The sequence below is a fragment of the Pristis pectinata genome, chromosome 40 (assembly GCF_009764475.1).
Source record: "Pristis pectinata isolate sPriPec2 chromosome 40, sPriPec2.1.pri, whole genome shotgun sequence".
Classification (NCBI taxonomy): domain Eukaryota; kingdom Metazoa; phylum Chordata; class Chondrichthyes; order Rhinopristiformes; family Pristidae; genus Pristis; species Pristis pectinata.
This window is the reverse complement of record NC_067443.1, coordinates 8,282,304-8,304,419: the sequence shown is the minus strand read 5'-3', so window position 1 is coordinate 8,304,419 and position 22,116 is coordinate 8,282,304. Positions and strand designations below refer to the sequence as shown.

The window sequence follows — 22,116 nt, the reverse complement described above, 5'->3', positions numbered from 1 at the left end:
CCCTCACCCCCCCTCCGTCCCCTCATCCGTCACCCCCCGTCCTCACCCCCTCACCCCCCTCTTTCCCTCACCTCGTCACCCCCTCACCTCCTCATCACCCCGTCACACCCCCTCCTCCTCATCACCCCCCGTCCTCTCCCCCTCACCCCATCACACCCTCACCCCCCTCCATCCCCTCGCTTTTCCCTGCACCTCCCCCTCATCATCCTTTCCCCTCCCCTATCATCCTTTCCCCTCCCCCTCATCCTTTCCCCTCCCCATCTCATCCCCCCATCCTTTCCCCCTTCCCCTCATCCTTACCCCCATCCCCCTCAACCTTACCCCTCATCCTCCCCCCTCCCCCAATCCCCCCCTCCCCCCATCCTTCCCCCCTCCCCCCCATCCTTCCCCCCCCTTCCCCCCCCATCCTTCCCCCCCTTCCCCCCCCCATCCTTTCCCCCCTCCTGGTGCGAGATCGGGTAGTGTTGATATTCAGAGGGACCTGGGTGTGCCAGTGCACAAGTCACTACAGGCAATGCTTTACAAACAAGGGGGGTTGATTATAGGAGTAAGGAAATCTTATTGCAATTGTCTAAGGCTTTGGTGAGACCACACTTGGAATATTGTGGAGAGTCTTGATACACTTGCCATAGAAAGAGTGCAGCAAAGGTTCACAGTCCGGTTCCAGGGATAGCAGGTTTGCTGCACAAGGAGTGATTCAGTTTACGAGAAGGAGAGGAGATCTCAGTGCAACTTACAAAATTCTTACCGGGCTCCACAGGCTGCAAGCCAGCAGGATATTTCCCCAGCTGAGGAGTCCAAGAAGAGGGGCACTGTTTGACAATTGGGGTGGGTCATTTCGGACTGAGGGTGAGAAATCTTTTCACTCAGAGGGTGGTGAATTGTTGGAATTCTCTACCCTGTTTCATTCAAAACAGACGGCTAGGTATTAAGGAACTCGAGAGATGTGGGGACAGGGAAGCTGAGGTGGGATAATCTGATGAAAGGTGGATCAGGCTCAAAGTGCGAGATGGCCGGCTCCTGCTCCAAGTTCTTGCGCAGAACTCCCTCAGTTTTTGTACTGGGAGTATCGGCTCGGACTACGGGTTTGGTTTTCACGTGAGCTTTCTGCCTTGTGCTCCCCAGGTGTGGCGTGTTCCCTGGTACCGACCGCTGGCCAGAATGCCATCGCTTGGGGCTCACCAGCTGTCCTTTGGGCAGCAGAAGCAGAGGGCAGCGGATATTGTGCGCCTCCTGTCCATCTACATGGACATCTTGGACTCGTATGTGATAGTGAGTCAACTTTGGAAGCTCTCTTGGGGCTCCTCGTGGTTCCATAGAATAGGACAGGCCCTTCGGCTCACAATATCTGTGCCGGACACGATGCTAAATTAAACTAATTCTCTCCTGCCTGTACAAGATCCGTATCCCTCCATTCCCTGCATATTCATGTGTCTAACAGCCTCTTAAAAGCCACTATCATATCTGCCTCCACCACACTTGTAGCAGCCCATTCCAGGCACCCACCACTCTCTGTGTAAAGAAACCTTGCCCCACACATCCCCTTTAAGCTACATGCTTTCCTACCTCTGAGCCCTGTGTTCCCTACTTTCATGTTCCCTTCATTCCAATCCCAACCAATTTCAGGGACAATATCTGGAAGTAATTCCTCGTGCAGTGGGTCAGGGAAGTCTGAAACTCCCTCCCACAAGGTGCTGAGGCTGGAGGCCAGCCTGAAGTGTGAGAACAGGGACTTGTGGCTCATGCTGGTCACAGGGAAATAATGGGTGTGGAACATAGCACAGGAATGGGCCCTTCGGCACACGATGCATTCCAGACACTCTCCACTCTTTGTGTAAAATAACTTGCCCTGCACATCTCCTTTGAACCTTTCCCCCCTCATCTTAAATGCATGCCTGAGAGTATTAGACATTTCCACCCTGGGAAAAAGACATAGGTTGTATGTTCTATCTATGCCTCTCAGAACCTTGTAAACTTTTATCAGGTGTCTGCTCAGCCTGTGCCGCTCTAGAGAAAATAATCCAAGTTTGTCCAACCTCTCCTTATAGCAGCGTCCTAGTGAACCTCTTCTGCACCCTCTCCATACCCTCCACATCCTTCCAATAACGGGGTGACCAGAACTGGATGCAATACTCCAGATGCAGCCTAACCAGACTCCTGCCTCAACTAATAAAGGCTAGCATGCCATATGCCTTCTTTACCACCCTATCGACTTGTTCAGTCAGTTTCAGGAAGCTATGGATGGACCTCAAGATCCCTCTGTACATCAACACTATTAACGGTCCTGCCATTAAATGTATACTTTCAAGATACCAACTAGCCACAATCTCATTGAATAGCTGAACAGGGACAAGTGATTGAGTGGCCTCCTCCTACCTGTAACGGGCTGAAGGAACTTGTCCTGTTCTGGTAGGACATACAGAGTAAATGGCAGGGACATAAGGAGTGTTGATGGACAGAGGGACCTTGGGCTGCAAGTCCATAGTTCCCTGAAAGCAGCGACATGGATGGATAGGGTAGTGAAGAAGGCATTTGGTGTGCTTGCCTCCATAGGCTGAGACATTGTAAGAGTTGGGTCATCATGTTACAGTTATGCAAAACATTGGTTAGACTGCACTTGGAGTACTGTGTACAGTTGAGTGCAGGAGAGATTCACCAGGAGAATGGAGGGCTGCGGTTATAAGGAGAGATTGGATCAGCTGGGTTTGTTGCCACTGGAATGTCAGAGGCTGAGGGGTGACCTTGTAGCAGTTTATGACAATATGAGGGGGGACAGATAGGAGTCTTTTCCCAGGACAGGGAGTCTAGAACTAGAGGGCACAGGTTTAAGGTGAGAGGGGAGAAATTTCGAGGAGATCTGAGAGGTGGTGGGTGTCTGGAGCTGCCAGAGGAGGTGGGCAAGGCAGATGCAAGTACATTTAAAAGGCAGTGGGACAGGTACTTGGGTAGGAAAGGGACACGGGCCTAATGCAGGCAAATGGGACTAGTGTAGATAGGCCTCACGGTCAGCAATGGGCTGAAAGGCCTTGTCTCTATGATCGTACAATTCTATTTTCCTGGGTAACAAGCTTGAGGAGCTGAATGGTTTCTTCCCATTCTGCTACAACAGAGGATCGAGGGGCTGATTGACCTCTTGCATTCCTTGGTCCACTGATTAGCAAGTTTGGGTAACTACAACCTGTGCCCTCTGGTTCTAGACTCCCGTCCTGGGAAAAAAGACTCTCTCCCATCTATGCCCCCTCATAATGTTATAAACTGCTACAAGGTCACCCCTCAGCCTCCAACATTCCAGTGGCAACAAACCCAGCTGATCCAATCTCTCCTTATAACCGCAACCCTCCATTCTCCTGGTGAATCTCTCCTGCACTCAACTGTACACAGGACTCCAAGTGCGGTCTAACCAATGTTTTACGTAACTGTAACATGATGACCCAACTCTTACACTCAATGTCTCAGCCTATGGAGGCAAGCATACCAAGTGCCTTCTTCACTACCCTATCCATCTGTGTCGCTGCTTTCAGGGAGCTATGGACTTGCAGCCCAAGGTCCCTCTGTCCATCAACACACCTAAGGTCCCTGCCATTTACTCTGTATGTCCTACCAGAACAGGACAAGTTCCTTCAGCCCGTTACAGGCAGGAGAAGGCCACCCTGTTCAACTATTCAACAATTGTGGCTAATTGGTATCTTGAGAGTACACAGTTAATGGCAGGACCCTTAGTTTGGTGGAGGCAGAGGGTGATGAGTATATGGAACGAGCTGCCAGAGGAAGTGCTTGAGGCAGGTACAATATTATCGTTTAAGGAGGTGCGGGGCTTGGAGGGCTATGGGCCGAACACAGGAAATTGGGACAAGCTGGGTGGGCACCATGGACTAGCTGGGCCGAAGGGCCTGTATCCATCCTGTATTGTTCTGTGACCCTTAACAGTTTTGATGCACACACTTCAATAAATACAGATCAATATATTTCTCCCCTCTTTATCCCGCCGTCTTCTCAACCCTGATCCTGCCTCCTAGGAATTCTTCAGTGAAAACCTGTGGGAGAAAGTGCCTCGCTCCTGGCAGGCGACACTCTCCGCTTTGACTGCCCCACAGTTGGCATCGTTGCTGCTGGAAAATGGATCTTCCGTTGGGTAAAGAACAGCCTTTTAATACAAAATAACTGCTTGCTTTGATATGGCACCTCTTGGGTTGAAAAAACACTCAGGGATGTGATCAAACAAAATATTTCTGTTTTGTGAATACTAAGCTTAAAGTAGACCCTGTAGGTGGTTTGCTGGTTAAATAGATTCTGTGGACTGTTGGGTGTTGAAGCAGATTCTGTAGACTGCCATAGTGCGCTGTGCAGAGTTACTGCTGTGGTGCTCTGTTTAAAATGATTCTGTTGCTGTAGGAATGTGCTGTGCGTCATTGCCCGGCACAGCAAACATTTACCCACTCAGAGAGGCAGCGTCATAGAGTGTGCTCTCAGATGATTATCCCGTGACTGTCATCTCCAGTTACATCAGCAGGTGGCAGTCATGCATCACTACGCCAGTGGTTGAGCTGAAGGATTACAGCGTGAGAAACGTTACAGTTAAAGCAATGTCCACATGAGAACCTGGCCTTGCTTCCTTCCAGAATCTCAGTGGGATGGCTTGAGGTGTCAGAAAGCAGATCACTACTTCACGGAGGTTAAAGTAACAGGAAACTCCTCATGTATTCTCTCTGCTTCTTTTCCCTACCTGTCTCCTGTCTTCCCTGTCCCCCTTCTCTCCCCTCTCCCTCCCCTGCTCCCTCCCCTCTCCCTCCCCATACCCCACTCCCCTCCCCATAACCCCATCCCCCTCTCCCTTCTCCATCCTCCCTCCCCATCCTCCCTCCCCATCCTCCCTCCCCTCTCCCTCCCCTCTCCCTTCCCCATCCTCCCTCCCCTCTCCCTCCCCATCCTCCCTCCCCTCTCCCTCCCCTCCCCTTCCCCATCCCCCTCCCCGTCCCCTCATCCCCTCTCCCTCCCTCATCCTCCCTCCCCATACCCCCCTCCCCTCCCCATAACCCCATCCCCCTCTCCCTTCTCCATCCTCCCTCCCTCACCCTCCCTCCCCTCTCCCTCCCCATACCCCCCTCCCCATACCCCCCTCCCCATAACCCCATCCCCCTCTCCCTCCCCATCCTCCCTCCCCATCCTCCCTCCCCATCCTCCCTCCCCCATCCTCCCTCCCCTCTCCCTCCCCATACCCCCCTCCCCTCCCCATAACCCCATCCCCCTCTCCCTTCTCCATCCTCCCTCCCTCACCCTCCCTCCCCTCTCCCTCCCCATACCCCCCTCCCCATAACCCCATCCCCCTCTCCCTCCCCATCCTCCCTCCCCTCTCCCTCCCCTCTCCCTCCCCTCTCCCTCCCCTTCCCCTCATCCCCCTCCCCTCATCCCCCTCCCCTCATCCCCCTCCCCTCATCCCCCTCCCTCCCCTTCCCCTCATCCCCCTCCCTCCCCTTCCCCTCATCCCCCTCCCTCCCCTTCCCCCCATCCCCCTCCCTCCCCTTCCCCCCATCCCCCTCCCTCCCCCCATCCCCCTCCCTCCCCCCATCCCCCTCCCTCCCCATCCCCCTCCCTCCCCATCCCCCTCCCTCCCCATCTCATCCCCCTCCCTCCCCATCTCATCCCCCTCCCTCCCCATCTCATCCCCCTCCCTCCCCATCTCATCCCCCTCCCTCCCCATCTCATCCCCTTCTCTCCCCTCTTCCTCCCCCATCCCCTCTTGTTCCCAATCCCCTCCCCTTCTTTCATGTCACCTGACCACCCATTCCTTTCCCACCAACACCGCCCATCCCCTGCCCCATTCCCCCTTCTCCCCCTTGTTCACTTCCCCTTTCCCCTGTACTCCTCTAATCCCCCACTGGGGCCACTCAACCTTCTCCCCTCTCCTCATTCCCTATCGACCCCCCCCCATCCCTCTACCCCCTCCCTCCCCATCCACACCCTGCCCCCTCCCCCTCGTCCAATCCCCCCTCATCCACACCCAATCCCCTCCCCCTCATCCACACCCAATCCCCCCTCATCCACACCCTACCCCCCCCCACTACACCCCCCTTCCCAGCCAGGAGTCGGTGTGGCCCCTCTCCCTGCTGGCCTTCAAGGCAGCCGCCCGCAGCCTGGCCCTCCCCCGGGATCCCCGGGGGGTCTCCCCCACCCCTGGTGAGGCAGCCCCCGGGGGCAGCAAGGAGCCCGAGGAATTCAGGGCGAACAGGAGCCAGAGCTCGAGGCTGAGACACCTCTTCCGCAGACACGTCAAACCCAAGAAGCAGCACGAGATCCGGAGGCTGGGAGGGGTGAGGAGGGATGGGGGAGGAGGAAGGGGGAGGGGAGTGGAGGGACGGGTGAGGAGGGATGGGGAGGGGTGGAGGGGGAGGAGGGAGGGGGAGAGGGGAGGAGGAAGGGAGGTGGTGTGAGGATGGGGAGGAGGGGGAGGGAGGGGTGAGGAGGGATGGGGAGGGAGGGGGAGGGGTGGAGGGGGAAGAGGGAGGGGGTGTGAGGAGGGCAGGAGGGAAGGGAGGTAGTGTGAGGAGGGGGAGGGGAGAAAGGGGGAGGAGGGGCAGAGGATGGGGAACGGGGAGGGTGGGGGGAGAGGGCAGATGGGATATAGGGGGAGGGCCTGGGAGGGGTCTTCATGACTCTTAAATATAGCTGCAACATAACGTGGGTGGGGGGGGTCGGGTGGTGTTGGTGCATGGGCAGGTGGGTGGGGGGGTCAGGTGGGGGTGGCTGGAATGACGTGGTCCAGGGGAGGGGCCCTGCTGATGGGAAGGACGGGGAAGGGAGCCGGGTGGAACAAGCCCAGCCAGCCGGTGGCAGTCAGCAGAGACCGGGCTCCATCCTGCAGTGAGAGGAGGGGCTGATGGTGCCTCGTCTCAGGGCCATTCCCCACCCGTGTTGACCAGTGAAACCTCCCGCGCACTGCTGCCCGAGGCTGTTCTGCCCCTCTAGCTCTGCCCCAGCTGGGCCCCTGCCCGACCACGTACACTAGGAGTTACGGCTCACACCGACATCTAACGTCTCTCTCCTCCCTCCAACAGCTGGTGAAGAAGCTGTGCGATTTTACAGGCTGTGAGCATGTGCTGGATCTGGGATCAGGCCAGGTACAGTAGGCTGCACCATCAGCTCTGGGACAACACTTGCACTGCCCAAACTAGTCCCAGGCACCAGTACGTCTCCTGCCAAAGATGTACAGACCATCGCCGTGGTTACAATGCCTGATTTACAGACGCCCAAGCTCCCATAATATTACATTCAAAAGTCCAGCCTACTGCAATCAGAATCAGGTTTATTATCACTGACTTAGATGTCGTGAAATTTGTTGTATTGCGGCAGCAGTACAGTGCAAAGATGTGAAATTACTATAACTTACAGAAACAAATTAATAGTGCAAAAAAAATAACGGGGTACTGTTCAGAAATCTGATGGCAGAGGGGAAGAAGCTGTTCCTGAATCATTGAGTGTGGGTCTTCAGGCTCCTGTACCTCCTCCCCGATGGTAGTAACATGAAGAGGGCATGTCCCGGGTGGTGAGGGTCCTTAGTGATGGATGCCGCCTTCTTGAGGCGCCGCCTCTTGGAAATGTCCTCGATGGTGGGGAGGGTTGTGCCCGTGATGGAGCTGGCTGTATCTACAACCCTCTGCAGCCTCTTGTGATCCTGCGTGTTGGAGGCTCCATACCAGGCGGTGATGCAACCAGTCAGAATGTCTCAAACGTTCGTTCCTACGCACACCAGAACTATTTTCCGCTCTCTCCATTTTTACTAATTGTTTCCTGTCTCGTGTGTTTTTGATGCCATCCATTACAACACTGTGGAGGTCAGGGAGCTCTGTGTCTCACAGTCCCATAACTTGTGGACAGACCCTACCCATGACTGTGGTGGCCAAGCCTGGTTCACTGACGGAAGGGTGGGTGTACTGGGAGCCACCATAAGTGAAGCCCCCAAACAAGGTACCGACCTGGGAAGCCACAAGCTGTGTGGGAAACAGTCGCAGCAGAACATGTCAGGCAGCGAGTCAGCCCCAGAGCCAGGTTTCCAGTGACGACCAACACTGAGCAGTGAGGTCCGACCCCGGCACTGCCCGGCCAGCTCTGTCTGCCTCCGGTTGTCTCAGCTGTTGGAGAGGAGGGGTCCCCGCGTGCGCACCTCACCACGGGGAAGAGAGAGACTGATCTCCACTCCACCCCCACACCCCTCACCTCCCTTCACCAGTCCGGCAACTGGACTTCCACGGATAAAGGCTCCCAACCACCTGGGTTGGAGGGATTTCTCAGTGCTGCTCCCTGGCTCCCGAACTTCTCGGTTTCCATCCTGTTAATGCCTCATTTTCCATAGAAACGCCAGCTTAGATTCCCAGCAGGAAGGGCAGCTGTGTGACCGCTCCTAGCTGTGAGGCCTTCTGAAGTCGAACAGCAGCCAAATTCCTTTGGAGTCGCCTTGCTACCGGAGGGGCAGAGCTCCCATCATCCATCTACCATCGAGGACATCTTCAGGAGGCAGGGCCTCAAGAAGGCGGCATCCATCGCGGACCCTCACCATTCGGGACATGCTGTCTTCTCGTTACTACCATCGGGGAGGAGGCACACTCAACGATTCAGGAACAGCTTCTTCCCCTCCGCCATCAGATGAACCCATGAACACTTCCTCATTATTCCTCTTCTGCACTCTTTATTTTTGTAACATATAATTTTATGTCTTTCACTGTACTGCTGCCACAAAACAAATTTCACATCGTATGTCAACGATAACAAACTTGATTCTGATTCTCCAGAGGTGGAGACGTGGGGTGGGGGTGGGGGGTTGGTGAGGGAGACCTGCACGCACACCCCCCACCCCCACCCCCAGCTGTGAGTGAGCTGCTGTCCTCTCTTCTCTCCCCCCAACCCCCCAGGGCCACCTGTCTCGCTACCTTGCCTTTGGCCACGGCCTACAACTGACCGGGGTGGAGGGGACCGAGGAGCTGGTGGCTGCGGCCAGGAGGTTCGACAGGGAGCTGCTGCTCGGCCTGGCGAAGGAGGCCCGCCGGGAACCGAAGGTGAGGCCTCCTTAACGGTGGGCTGTTCGGTGGGGTCGGGTTGGGGGGGGACAGTGGGGTCTTCAATGAGGGGGGCTGTTGGGGTGTTCAGTGAGGCGGGGTGCGGGGGGTGGAGGGGGAAGTGAAATGGAAGGGGGTGGTAGAGGGGAGAGGGGAAGGTGATGGGCGAGGGAGGGTTGGGGGGGGAGAGGTGGAGGGGAGGACAAGAGGGGGAGGGGGAGGTGATGCCGGGTCAGGAACCCAGACCGACCCCCTGACACACACTCTCTCTTTCTGTTGTACCCAGGCCGGGAGTGAGCAGCCGAATTGGAGCCCGGACCCCCCCAACGTTCGGCCCCCCCGGCACCTGGTGCAGTGGGTGGACCCTGAGGAGGAGCAGGACCTGGAGCGGGTGCTGGGGCTGGGGCCGGGTCAGGGTCCGGCCCCCCTGGTGCTGACGGCCCTCCACGCCTGTGGAGACCTGGGTCCTGCCACCCTGAGGCTCTTCGCCCGCTGCCCCAGCGCACGGGGCCTGGCGGTCGTGTCCTGCTGCTACATGAAGGCCAGCGCGGAGGGTGGGGTGTATGGCCCACCCCGGGGCGGGTACCCCATGAGCACCTGGGTCCAGGGGCTGCCCTCCCACCAGCTGCCCTACAAGCTGCGGGAGACAGCCTGCCACGCGGTCGAGGACTTCGCTGTCCGGCTGCAGGGCGGGAGCCGGGAGCTGCGCACGCACGGGTACCGGGCCGCGCTCGAGGTCCTCATCCGCCGCATCAACCCCCAGCTCCGCCGCCTCGCCCTGCACGCCAGCAGGAAGACTCACCTCCTCCCCTTCCAGGAGTGAGTACACCGTCCTTGGGGCAGCAAGGTGTGGGGGCCGGAGGGGGGGCAGAGGGGTGTGGGGGCTGGAAGGAGGGTGCAGAGGAATGTGTGGGACGGAGGGGGGGCAGAGGGGTCTGAGGGACGGAGGGGGCAGAGCGGTGTGGGGGCAGAGAGGAGCAGAAAGGTGTGAGAGACAGAGGGCAGAGGAGTGTGGGGGACGGAGAGGGGCAGTGGGGGACAGGGGTGTGGGGGACAGAGGGGGGTCACAGAGACGGGAAGGGTTGTGGGGGGTGGAAGGGGCTGTCTGTTCCACCAGGAATGGGAAGTCTTCAGCCCAGATCTGGGGCTAGATCAGTCGGGCAGAAGACATGCTTCTGGGGCGTCTCTGGGCCACGGTGGGGGGCGGGGGGAGGAATCACCAATAACGCCGAGTGGGAGCGCAGGGTGGGCTGGGACAGCCCCCAGCAGTGGTGGGGTAGGTTTTCACACTGAGACCCCCCCCCCCCCAACATTGACACCCTCTTCCTGTCTCCACAGCTATGCCCGGGAGGGGTTACAGAAGCTGGGCTTGGACCCAGGAACCCCCTGGGACACTGATGAGGTCCAGTCATTGCTGGGGCAGGAGGGGAAGGTACTGGCCTACTTCTGCCTCAGCCTGACCTTGGCTCCCGTCATCGAAACACTGATCCTCCTGGACAGAGTCATCTACCTCCAGGAGCAAGGTATGGATAGTCGGGGACTGAGGGGCTCCAGGAGGGGAGCAAAGAAACAGACAGGTTTAATCCAACAGTACAGCCTGGAACAGGCCCTCCCGTCCACCATGCTGTACCGAGCTCGTTAAACTAACAATAAACGCCCAACTGAACTAATCCCTTCTGCCTACACACTTTCCACATCCCTCCATTCTCTGCACATCCATGTGCCTTCTAGGAGCCTCGGAAACCCCTCTGTCGTATCTGCCTCCACCCCCACCCCTGGCAGCACATTCCAGGCACCCACCGCTCTCTGTGTAAAAAAAATCCTGCCCCCCACATCACCTTTGAACTTACCCCCTCTCACCTTCAATGCATGCCCTCTGGTGTTAGACATTTCGACCCTGGGAAAAAGATACCGGCTGCCTACTCTATGCCTACATCATCTCATAAACCTCCGTCAGGTCTCCCCTCAGCCTCCACCGCTCCAGAGGAAACAAAATAGTCCAACCTCTCTTTATGGCACGTGCCCTCTAATCCAGGCAGCACCCTGGTGAACCTTCCTACCTCTTGAACTCAATGCCTCGACTAATAAAGGCAAGCGAGCCGTACGCCTTCCTTACCGCCCTATCGATCTGTGCAGCCACCTTCAGGGAGTTATGGACGTGGACCCCAAGATCTCTCTCCACATCAACACTGTTAAGGGCCCTGCCATTAACTGTGTGCTGACCCTTTACATTTGATCTCCCAAATTGCAATACCTCACACTTGCCCGGATTAAACTGGTTTGGGAAGAGATCGGGAAATGAAGGGGTAGGGAGGAAGCAGACAATGGGGGTGGGGGTGGAATTAGGGGTTTGGTAAAATAATGGGGTGGGAGTGGAAGGTTGGGAGATCAGGGAGCAGTGGGCTAGGGAGGGAGGGAGCAGGCAGGGGGCTGCCCTGCTGGAGATCCTTAGATTGGGTTAACAAGGAGGCAACCTTCGATAAGTTAAACACCCGGTGCCCATTCTCCCTGCAGGCTTTCAGTGCCAACTCCTGCCCTTGTTCGAGCCCAGGTTCTCCCCTCGTAACTTTGTGCTGGTGGCTGCCAAGGTCAGGGGGCAGCTCAGCCATCTTCTCTGCCCCGAGGAGGGGTTTGGATGCCCCGAGCGAGGTTGCAGAGACTCCTGACAGTCGATGCTGTGTGCCCGCGGACAGGCAAGGTGGGGGGTGGGCAGGGAGAGGACGGACAGAATGCCCACCCCCAGCTTCCAGACGATGTGGTTTGCTGTTTACTGCATGGAACTGAGCTCAGATACGGGACGGCGTGGCTGTGCCCACTGGTCAGGGACACATCAGAGCTCCAACTTCGCTCCTTCACCACCAAGGTCCACGTAGATCAAGGCAACACAACTCCTACAGCAGGCCTCCAATCACCATTGCCCGTGAACAGAAGCTGGTTTCAGCAGAGCAAGGTCCCACAAACAGCAGCACGCCCAGAATGAGCTTGGTTGGATTTGGGTAACTGTTGGTGAGGATGTGCTGTACCACTGGGGGGGGGGGGGGGGGGGGGGGGGGGGGGGGGGGCGCGGGGGTCACTGCTGGGGGAAAGGTTCCACCACAGGAGGGTCACTACTGGGAGAGGGGTCACTGCTGGGGGAGAGCCCCCACAGGGTCACTGCTGGGGGTGCCCCCCCCCCCCCACCCTGTGCTCCCTCAGCACCGCAGGGAGAGTGCCCCAGGTGCAGGAGGGAAAACTCACACTCAGTCCTGCTCCAGGCGCCACTGCAGCCCTGCTCTGGGTGCAGAGAAGCCTCCTGCAGGCGAACAGCCAGCCTGACTGCTGGCGCAGCTGGAAAACCCGGCGCTGGTTCCGGTCAGGCCCGGCCGGCTCGAGGAAGCTGCCAGTGACGGCCTCCTGCCTACAAGTGAGTGCGTGCGTCCCTGCGTCAGTGAATGGGCATATGGTGGGGCAGCCCCCACCACCCCCCCCCCCCCCACACACACACCCTACACGGGCTTGAATGGTGCCCCAGTGTGAACCCCGTCAGCAGAGGGGGTGGAGACAGTGTGCGGTGACAGACCCCACTGCCCACTCCCTGCACTCACCGTGGGGACGTTAGGCCTCCTGCTGGCTGCAGCGGTGGGAGGTCTCACTTCACCTCTCCAGCCCCGGGAAGTGCCCTCTGCCCTCTTGGCTTCCACTCCTGGTTCTGCAGCTGCCCAAGCCCCAAGCCCTTGAGCTGAAGGTAGTCGGTCACCCACGGGAAGGGCAGCACACAAACTCCTGCACCGATATCGATGGAAGGGAATGGTTTAATTAAAGAGCCTATTACAGAGTGTTAAATCTGAGTGAGAGCGTCACTGAGTCCCTTCACTCCTTCCTTCCTCCACGATCAGTACCAGAAGGACTTGCGCTGACGCCCGGTCTCGACGATGCCCATCTTCTCCATGACGTCTTCCTCAAAGGTTCGCAGAGCCGGGGTGTAGGAGCTGTCCAACGCATCCTCCACGCTGGTGTCCTTTGGCCCATCTGGACACGGCCACAGAGGAGAAATCAGAGCCAGCGGTCGCACGGGTCAGATCCACACGTACACACAGAGTCATACAGCACGGAAACAGGCCTTTCAGCCCAACACATCCATGGTGCCCACCTAGGCTAGTCCCATGTACCCACATTTGGCCCATATCCCTCTAAATCCCTCCGATCCACGAACCTGTCCTAGTTTCTCCTGAATGTTGTTCGTGTACCTGCCTCAACCACTTCCTCTGGCAGCTCGTTCCATTGACTCACCACCCTCTGTGTGAAGAAGTTGCCTCTCTGCTCGCTTTTAAATCGTTCTCCTCTCACCTTAAACCTATGCCCTCCAGCTTTTAGTTCCCTTTCCCTGGGAAAAAGTATGTGCGTTCACCCTATGCCCCTCTGATTTTATACACCTCCATAAAGTCACCCCTCAATCGCCTACGTTCCAAGGAATGAAAACCTAGTCTGCCCACAACCCAGGCCCTCGCGTCCTGGCAACATCCTCGTAAATCTTCTCTGCGCTCTTCCCAGTTTAACCACGTCTTTCCTATAACAGGACGACCAAAACTGAACACAACACTCCGAGTGTGGTCTCACCAATGTCTCGTACAACTAGTCCATGTACAGTGTCGTGAACTAGAGACGGGAACAGTCACCGGTAACAGCTTGTGTTCAATAAGGTCATGGCTAACCCTTTCCCTCGGCATCAGTTTCCTGCAGTAACACCACATCTCTTGATTCCCAACAATCTATCGATCCCACTCTTCGATACACCCAGTGCGGGGGAGAGAATCCTGTCTCATCTCAGTCCTGAACAGCTGACCACTGGTTGTAGCTACCCCAGCCAGGGGAAAACACCAACTCTGCAGCCATCCAGTCAGACCCCATTGGACTTGTCGGTTTCACTGAGGTCACCTCTCATTCCTCTGATCAGTAAACTCACGGACAACTTAACGTCTCTTCCACAACAAACCCACCATCCCTGGAATCAATTCCTTGCTGCACCCCCTCTGTTGGAGACCAGACTGGGATGGTGTCTCCTCCTGCCCGAACACAGATGTAACCTTTCACTGTGAGTTGGTCAAAAGTCAGTTCTGGTTTATTTACTGTTTTAGCGTAGTTTCCCATCTCATTGCCAAGTCATGACTCCTGCCTTTGTTGTTTGCTTTGTTTAGATTGAAGTTTCAGACTGAACTGAATCACTTTCACTCTTTATATAAGTTCTATGGAATTAGGATGCCTCTTCCCCAGAGGCCCAAATCATCAGTGTTCAAGGACCTGTGTATATACACCCCCTGTCCGCGGGCCTGTGTACACACCCCCCCCACCCCAACCCCCGTGTACTCACCCCACCAGCACCTTCCTCCGTACATTAGTGTGGGGTTGGCCCGTTCGCTGTGACCCGTGGGTCTCCCCTGGAACTCCAGTTCCCTCAGCTCCACCCAGACCTCACCCGTGGGGCTGAACCTTCCTCTCCACCACCTCTACCTCACTCTTTAAAATCAGGGTGAATTTGTTTACCACTTTGTTCGTCCCTCCTGAAAGTTAAACATCCCAGAATAGTTAAACGCCAACATTGGTCACTTTGGCACCAGCTCCCTCTAAAGGACCATGAGATCACCCTGCCCTGAATTCACCTTCCTCACTCTGAATGCAGCCAGCTGATGTGCCTTCCGGTCTGCTCCTGCACCAATGTCCCTCCCTCCCTCTCGGCCCACAGAGGTTTCTATACAATGGCGCGATATTACACCACCACTGTCCTTCACGTTCCAGAGGTTCCCTCAACAGAACCGTTCCCCTAAATGTCTCAATTCTCACCCGCAGCTCGAGTTATTTGATTCACTGTGACAGTGGTCACTGCCTGATTCAAGTGGAGTTCTCTCAGTACTGCCCCACTTAACACACCCAGGCCAGGGGCAGCACGGGGGAAGGAACCTGCAACGGTGGGATCTTGAAATTCTCATCAACTCATTTTCAGATCTGTACCTGTGGGTGAAACCCTGTCTCTGTAATCCTCATCTGACCCCTACACCCCTCTCTGTCTGTGACCCCCTCCAGCCCCTACACCCCTCCCTGTCTCTAAACCCCTCTGGCCCCCTACACCCCTCCCAGTCTCTGTGTGACCCCCTCTGGCCCCTACACCCCTCCCCGTCTCTGTGAACCCCTCCAACTCTGCTTCTCATCCCCTCCCCACGTGGAATTCAGGTTTCCTACCAGTGGGTGGTTTACTCTGAGGGGGTGGGGGCGAGGGGACTACTCACCCTTCCACTGCTCCGGCACAATCCCATCCTTCCTCTGGAAGACGGGCTTGGGGATGATGCGGCCGGAGCGGGTGGACACTCTGACCTTCTCTCCCTCCTCCGTGAACCTCCAGTCCACCGTCGTGGGTTTTCTGTGTGGGAGGAGGAGCGGGTGATCATTAGACTGAGTGTTGGCCCTCACCGAGTGACCGGCACAGTGACCGCGGTCCCACAGAAAACCTACCTGTCGGCAGGGTCGACGAGGGCCACGTCTGCCACCAGCAATGGTGCCTCGCTGGCGATGTACGTGCCCCTGTGCTCTCCCATTTTCCCAATATAACGGTAGTGCTGTGGGGAGAGGGAGGTGAAAGGGTTAACACACAACACACGGGTCCCATCTGCCCCTCACCCCCCCCCCCTCCATCTAATCCTCACCCCTCCCGGGATCATGGTCACCTGTCCAAACCCAGCATTCTGTGGAAAAATACTTGCACCACACATCTCCTTTAAACTTACCCCCTCTCACCTTAAATGCATGCCCTCTGGTGTTAGACATTTCGATCCTTGGAAAGATACCGGCCGTCTACTCTATCTGTGCCTCTCATAATCCCGTAACCCTCCCAGGTCTCCCCTCAGCCTCCACCGCTCCAGAGAAAGCAACCCAGGTTTGCCCAGCCTCCCCTTGTAGCTCACCCCTCTGCCCCAGCCACCACCTCCCCGACCCCCGAGAGACCCCCAGTCACCACCTCCACCCGACCCCCGAGGGACCCCCCAGTCACCACCCCACCCCGAGAGACCCCCAGTCACCCCGACCCCCGAGACCCCTAATCACCACCTCCACCCCGACCCCTGAGACTCCGTCACCACCCCAACCCCCGAGACCCTCAGTCACCACCTCCAACGACCCCCGAGAGACACCCAGTCACCACCCCGACCCCCAAGACTCTCAGCCACACCGCCATCCCGACCCCCAAGAGACCCCAGCCACACCTCCACCCGACCCCCGCCTCTCCCTGCGGAGACCCCCACACTCACCGTGTTCAGTCCCTCCAGGATCACCCAGTTCCGTGCTCGGATCACCTGGCTCACCTTTCCCTGCTTGCCGGCATCTTTCCCTTTGAGAATTTCAACCTGGCCGGAAGAACAGAGAACGATCGGGATCCGAAGCGGGAGAAGCGTACAACACCCGGTGCTCTGGACTCATACCCTGGGACACGCAGCGACCCTCCCACCATTGGTCTGGAGAACCCCGGACTGAGACACCCCTCCACCAGGACACAGGGCCCCACCATGAAGCTCTCCCCAGCTCAGTCCCACACGGCCAGAGGCCACAACTATGGCCTCTTGTCCCACACTCCCCAGCCAGGGGAAGGCTCCCCCCTGCACCCAGTCCGTTGAAACAGCACACCTCTAAAACGTAGAACAGTACAGCACAGAACAGGCCCTTCGGCCCACAATGTTGTGCCGACATAGCTAATCCCTCCTACCTACAGAATGCCCACATCCCTCCATTTTCCTCTCATTCATGTGCCTCTTAAAAGCCGCCAATGAATTTGCCTCCACCACCCTATCAGGCAACGCATTCCAGGCATCCACCACTCTCTCAGTAAAAAACTTACCCCTCACGTCTGTCCTGAACCTTAAATGCATGCCCTCTGGTATTGGATCGCTCAATAATGAGAAAAAGATATTGCTTGTCCACCCTATCTATGCCCCTCATAACTTTATACACTTCCAACAGATCACCCCTCAGCCTCTGCCGCTCCAGAGAAAAGAGCCCAAGTTTGTCCAGCCTCTCCTGATAGCACATGCCCTCTAATCCAGGCAGCATTGTAGTCAACCTCCTCTGCACCCTCTCTAAAGCCTCGACATCCTTCCTATAGTGAGGCGACCAGAATTGCATGCAATACTCTAAATGCGGCCTCACCAGAGTTCTGTAGAGATGCATCATAAATTCTCGACTCCTGTACTCAATACCCCGATTAATGAAAGCAAGCATTCCATAAGCCTTCTTAACCACCTTCAATGAGCCCTGGACTTGCACCCCAAGGTCTCTCTGCTCTTCAACACTGTTAAGGGTCTTGCCCTTAAGAGTGTACTGCCTCTTGACATTAGTCCTACCAAGGTGCAACACCTCCCAGTTATCCGGGTTAAACTCCATCTGCCATTTCTCTGCCCACATCTGCAGCTGATCTATATCACGCTGTATCCATCGCCAGTCTTCTACTCTATTCACAACTCCACCAATCTCTGCAAACTTACCAACCCACCCATCATGTACTCATCCAGGTCATTAACGTACATCCTGAACACAGACACGGTCAACTCGATCCGTCGTCCTACGGCCAGCCCACCTTCCCCGGAGCCCTTCTGGTGAACATTTGCTGCACTCCCTCTCGGACAAGTACATCCAGCCTCTCCTGTGAAACACTCCATCCCAGGCAGCATCCCAGGGAATCTGCCCTGCACCTTCTCCAGTGTACGGTCACTCCCTTCCCTCGGCCTGTGACCACAGCTGTACACAGTCCTCCAGCTCCGGGCCGAACCTTCATCATCGTCCCGGTTCCTGGCTGAGTCGTTCCCAACCCTCAAGCCCACTGTCACTCCTGGCAACTCTGCCAGCCTCACCCTTTGATGTTAATGTTGTGTTTAACCTTCTCCCAGCAGCTGGAGATGGGCCACTTTTCCGTGTGTACTTTTTGAACTATAAAGGATTTTGTTTTTGCAAAACATTGTTTTGTAACATTATCAGCCTTTATCTAGATATCAGCAAAGTTAACAAGTTTCAGGACACACGTCAGTGATAATAAACCTCATTCTTCATGATGGAACTTCTCTACCAACCCACCCCTCAACCCTCCCTACATCTCTCTGCCTTACAACGTCCGTCCGCGCCCGATCCGTGGTCCGGTATCTCCCGCTGTGTCCACCAGCTCCTTCCCGAGGCACGGTGCCCGGAGAGTGAACCTTCCCGCCAACTCCGATTCCAGGAGGCAGACTCGGAGGGAGCTCCTCCCCCCCATCCCCCTATCCCATCCTCCTCCCCCCTCCATTACCCCATCCTCCCTCCATCCTCCTCTCCTCCCTCCATCCTCCCCTCTTTCCCCCTCCCCCATCCACTCCCCTCCTCCCCCATCCTCCCTCCTTTCCCTCTATCCCCCATCCTCCCTTCCCCCTGCCACTCACCACGTCTCCCCTGAATACCGTCCACTCCGGGATGGGCTCCACAAACACCTTCCTGCGCTGCCTGCCCGGGGGGTTCATCCTCTGGGCTGCTGCCGTCCAGGGACGGTTGGTGCCGTACCGGTAACCCGCCGGCACCTTGGCTGCAGCCGCCAGCAGTGCAGCGAGACGCATTATCTGCAGCGGGGGTGCACAGGCGGGAACGGATAAGTAACATCGCAATGTCCCAACTCACCCGCAGTGCAGAAAGCAGCAGCAGTTAAAAAGCATTTAGACCCGAACGTCGACGATCCGTCTCCCCCCTCGTTCCTGCAGCAACCTTCACCCTCCCCTCCCCAACTCACTCCACGCCTGCCTCCATCTATCGCCCCCCTGACTGTCTCCCAACGCCACCCCCTCCCCTCCCGGACCTGCACCCCCCTGCCCATCATCTGTCAGCCCTCGTCAGTCCACCAATCACCTCGGGCTCCCGTCTCACCACTCCCTCCCCCCCCCTCCTCTCTGCACCAGCCCTCTCCCCTCTCAGTCCTGAGGCAGGGTCTCGACCCGAAACGTCGACAATCCCTCTCCCCACAGGCACTGCTCGACTCGCTGAGTTCCTCCAGCAGATTGTTTGTTGCAATGAAACATCCTCGCTCGGCTCTACCCAAGTGACAGGCGTGCTGAACTGGGATGCTGCGTCACGTAATCACGAGCCATTACTGGAACCCGGGTTTAAAGGCACAATTAGTATCTTCAGGGCCATTTAAACAGTCCTGTGTACACACACACACACACACACACACACAGACATACACACAAACACACACAGATTCAGACACACACACACACACACGCGCACACACACACAAATTCAGACACACACACACACAGACACACACATGCAAACACACACACAGATTCAGACACACACAGTGATCAGCAGTGAGTTGAATGACCTAGGGATGGAAGGTGATTAGTTGCAAACTAGAGGCCGCTCCCCCCCTCTATCCTATCACACAGGAGACAAGCCAGGGAACTACAGGCTGGTGAGCCTAACATCAGTGATGGGAGAGGGATTCTGAGAGACATGATCTAGCTGCATTTGGAAAGGCAAGGGCTGATTAGGGACAGTCGGTGTGGTTTTGTGTGTGGCGAATCGCGTCTCACCAATATGACGGAGTTTTTCTTGAAGAGGTGACCAAGAATGTTGACAAGGGCAGGGCAGTAGACGTTACCTACATGGACTTTAGCGGGACCTTTGACGTGGTAGGTTAGATCCCATGGGATCCAGAGTGAGATACAACGTTGAGTTGGTGGAAGGAGTCAGAGGGTGGCAGTGGAGGGTTGTTTTACAGATGGGGGGCCTGCGAGCAGCGGTGTGCCGCAGGGGTCAGTGCTGGGTCCACTTTCAGATACATTAACGATTTGGAAGAAAATGTAGGGGGCCTCATTATTACATTTGCGGATGGCACCAACATTGGTGGCATGGTGCACAGTGAGGAAGGGTGTGTAGGGTTACAGTGGGATCGGCTTCAACTGGGAAAGTGGGCCAAGGATTGGCAGATGGAATTTAAACTGGACAAGTATGAAGTGATGCACAGTAAATGGCAGGGCCCTGGGGAGAGACCCAGGGTACACAGCTCCTTGAAAGTGGTGACACGGGTAGACTGGGTGGTGTAGGTGGCGTTTGGCACGCTGGCCTTCATCGAGCGGGCCATTGAGTACGAGTTACAGCTGTGCAAGGCGTTGGTGAGACCAGACTTGGAGCACCGTGCGCAGCCCTGGTCGCCCAGCGATCGGAAGGTGTCACTGAGCTGGAGATTCACCAGCATGCTGCCGGGATTGGAGGACTCGAGTTACAAGGGGAGACGGGACAGGCTGGGACTGTTTTCCTGGAGCGAAGGAGATTTACAGGGGTTTATAACATCACGAGGGGCATCGATAAGGTGGACGGTCACCGTCTTTTCCCCAGGGTGGGGGAGTCTAAAACCAGAGGGCACAGGTTTAAGGTGAGGGGGGCAAGATTTAAAAGGCACCTGAGGGGCAGGTTTTTCAGAGGGTGATCTGCTCTGCTCCTCCGTCCTATCCCACACGGGGGAGCAGGCGGAGGCCGCTCTACTCCTCCGTCCTATCCCACACAGGGGAGCAGGCGGAGGCCGCTCTGCCCCTCCCGTCCTATCCCACACGGGGGAGCAGGCGGAGGCCGCTCTGCCCCTCCGTCCTATCCCACACGGGGGAGCAGGCGGAGGCCGCTCTGCCCCTCCCGTCCTATCCCACACGGGGGAGCAGGCGGAGGCCGCTCTGCCCCTCCGTCCTATCCCACATGGGGGAGCAGGCGGAGGCCGCTCTGCCCCTCCCGTCCTATCCCACACGGGGGAGCAGGCGGAGGCCGCTCTGCTCCTCCGTCCTATCCCACACGGGGGAGCAGGCGGAGGCCGCTCTGCCCCTCCCGTCCTATCCCACACGGGGGAGCAGGCGGAGGCCGCTCTGCCCCTCCCGTCCTATCCCACACGGGGGAGCAGGCGGAGGCCGCTCTGCCCCTCCCGTCCTATCCCACACGGGGGAGCAGGCGGAGGCCGCTCTGCCCCTCCCGTCCTATCCCACACGGGGTAGCAGGCGGAGGCCGCTCTGCCCCTCCGTCCTGTCCCCCCGGAGCCCGGACTCAGGCGGCGCCGGTAAACCCACCGGCTGAAACCGCTCTGGGTCCGGGGAGACCGTTCGGCCCGTCGGGCCCGACCTCGGCCGTCGCTCCCCTTCCCTCCCGCCCGCCCCCGCGCTCCCACCTCCACACGGACCCGCCGACCTCCCGCTTCCACCGCCGGCCCTCGCCGCAGGCCGCGGACTACAACTCCCGTGGTGCCCCACGGGCCACCGCCTCCTGCGCATGCCCGTTGCGCGCAGTGACCGCCGGGAGTTGGAGTCGCAACGCGACTACACTCCCAGAGTGCACTGGGCGGTTGTCGGCCCGGTGCCTGCTGGGAGTTGGTGTCATTCCTGACTGCATTTCCCAGGATTCCGTGCGCGCCACAGGGGCGGCGCATGCGCAGTGGGACGTCCACCATCTCAGGGAGCTGAAGCGCCATATTAGTGGGCGCGCAGCCGGTGTTGGGGAAGGTCAGTGGCCGCAACACCCTCCGTCCCCCCGTCCCTCCATCCCCATCCCCTCCATCCCCTCCATCCCTCCATCCCCCATCCCTCCATCCCCCATCCCCTCCATCCCCTCCATCCCCTCCATCCCTCCGTCCCCCATCCCCCATCCCCTCCATCCCCCATCCCTCCATCCCCCATCCCCTCCATCCCTCCATCCCCCATCCCTCCATCCCCCATCCCCTCCATCCCCCATCCCCTCCATCCCTCCATCCCCCATCCCTCCATCCCCCATCCCTCCATCCCCCATCCCCTCCATCCCCCATCCCCTCCATCCCCCATCCCTCCATCCCCCATCCCCTCCATCCCCCATCCCCTCCATCCCCCATCCCTCCATCCCCCATCCCCTCCATCCCTCCATCCCCCATCCCCTCCATCCCCCATCCCCGCCATCCCCCATCCCCCATCCCTCCATCCTCCATCCCCCATCCCCTCCATCCTCCATCCCCTCCATCCTCCATCCCCCATCCCCTCCATCCCCCATCCCCGCCATCCCCCCGTCCCTCCATCCCCCATCC

At 57.7% G+C, this 22,116-nt stretch overlaps 2 protein-coding genes across 2 annotated transcripts; one reads left to right on the top strand and one right to left on the bottom strand.

Moving 5' to 3' along the window:
* Positions 1–1,130: 1,130 nt before the first annotated feature.
* Positions 1,131–12,101, top strand: mettl25b (methyltransferase like 25B). The gene is made up of 8 exons (XM_052045785.1): positions 1,131–1,272; positions 4,017–4,132; positions 6,077–6,308; positions 7,053–7,115; positions 8,904–9,047; positions 9,334–9,866; positions 10,386–10,570; positions 11,562–12,101. The coding sequence occupies exons 1-8, from the start codon at positions 1,162–1,164 to the stop codon at positions 11,711–11,713; spliced, it is 1,536 nt and encodes a 511-aa protein (XP_051901745.1). The 5' UTR covers positions 1,131–1,161; the 3' UTR covers positions 11,714–12,101.
* Positions 12,102–12,820: 719 nt separating this feature from the next.
* On the bottom strand, positions 12,821–21,334 carry mrpl24 (mitochondrial ribosomal protein L24). Its single transcript, XM_052045787.1, has 6 exons — positions 21,235–21,334; positions 18,473–18,646; positions 16,322–16,417; positions 15,531–15,634; positions 15,308–15,438; positions 12,821–13,055 (listed from the first exon to the last, which is right to left on the bottom strand). The coding sequence occupies exons 2-6, from the start codon at positions 18,641–18,643 to the stop codon at positions 12,919–12,921; spliced, it is 639 nt and encodes a 212-aa protein (XP_051901747.1). The 5' UTR covers positions 18,644–18,646; positions 21,235–21,334; the 3' UTR covers positions 12,821–12,918.
* Positions 21,335–22,116: the final 782 nt, after the last annotated feature.

Bases quoted from the DNA above. Each gene is read 5' to 3' on its own strand.
- mettl25b (XM_052045785.1), top strand. From the start codon at position 1,162: ATGCCATCGCTTGGGGCTCACCAGCTGTCCTTTGGGCAGCAGAAGCAG. The intron at 9,048-9,333 runs GTGAGGCCTCCT...TGTTGTACCCAG, and splicing joins AGGCCCGCCGGGAACCGAAG to GCCGGGAGTGAGCAGCCGAA. The intron at 9,867-10,385 runs GTGAGTACACCG...CTGTCTCCACAG, and splicing joins CACCTCCTCCCCTTCCAGGA to CTATGCCCGGGAGGGGTTAC.
- mrpl24 (XM_052045787.1), bottom strand. From the start codon at position 18,643: ATGCGTCTCGCTGCACTGCTGGCGGCTGCAGCCAAGGTGCCGGCGGGT. The intron at 16,418-18,472 runs GTGAGTGGCAGG...TCTTCCGGCCAG, and splicing joins CGGTATTCAGGGGAGACGTG to GTTGAAATTCTCAAAGGGAA. The intron at 13,056-15,307 runs GTGAGTAGTCCC...GGCCGTGTCCAG, and splicing joins TGTGCCGGAGCAGTGGAAGG to ATGGGCCAAAGGACACCAGC.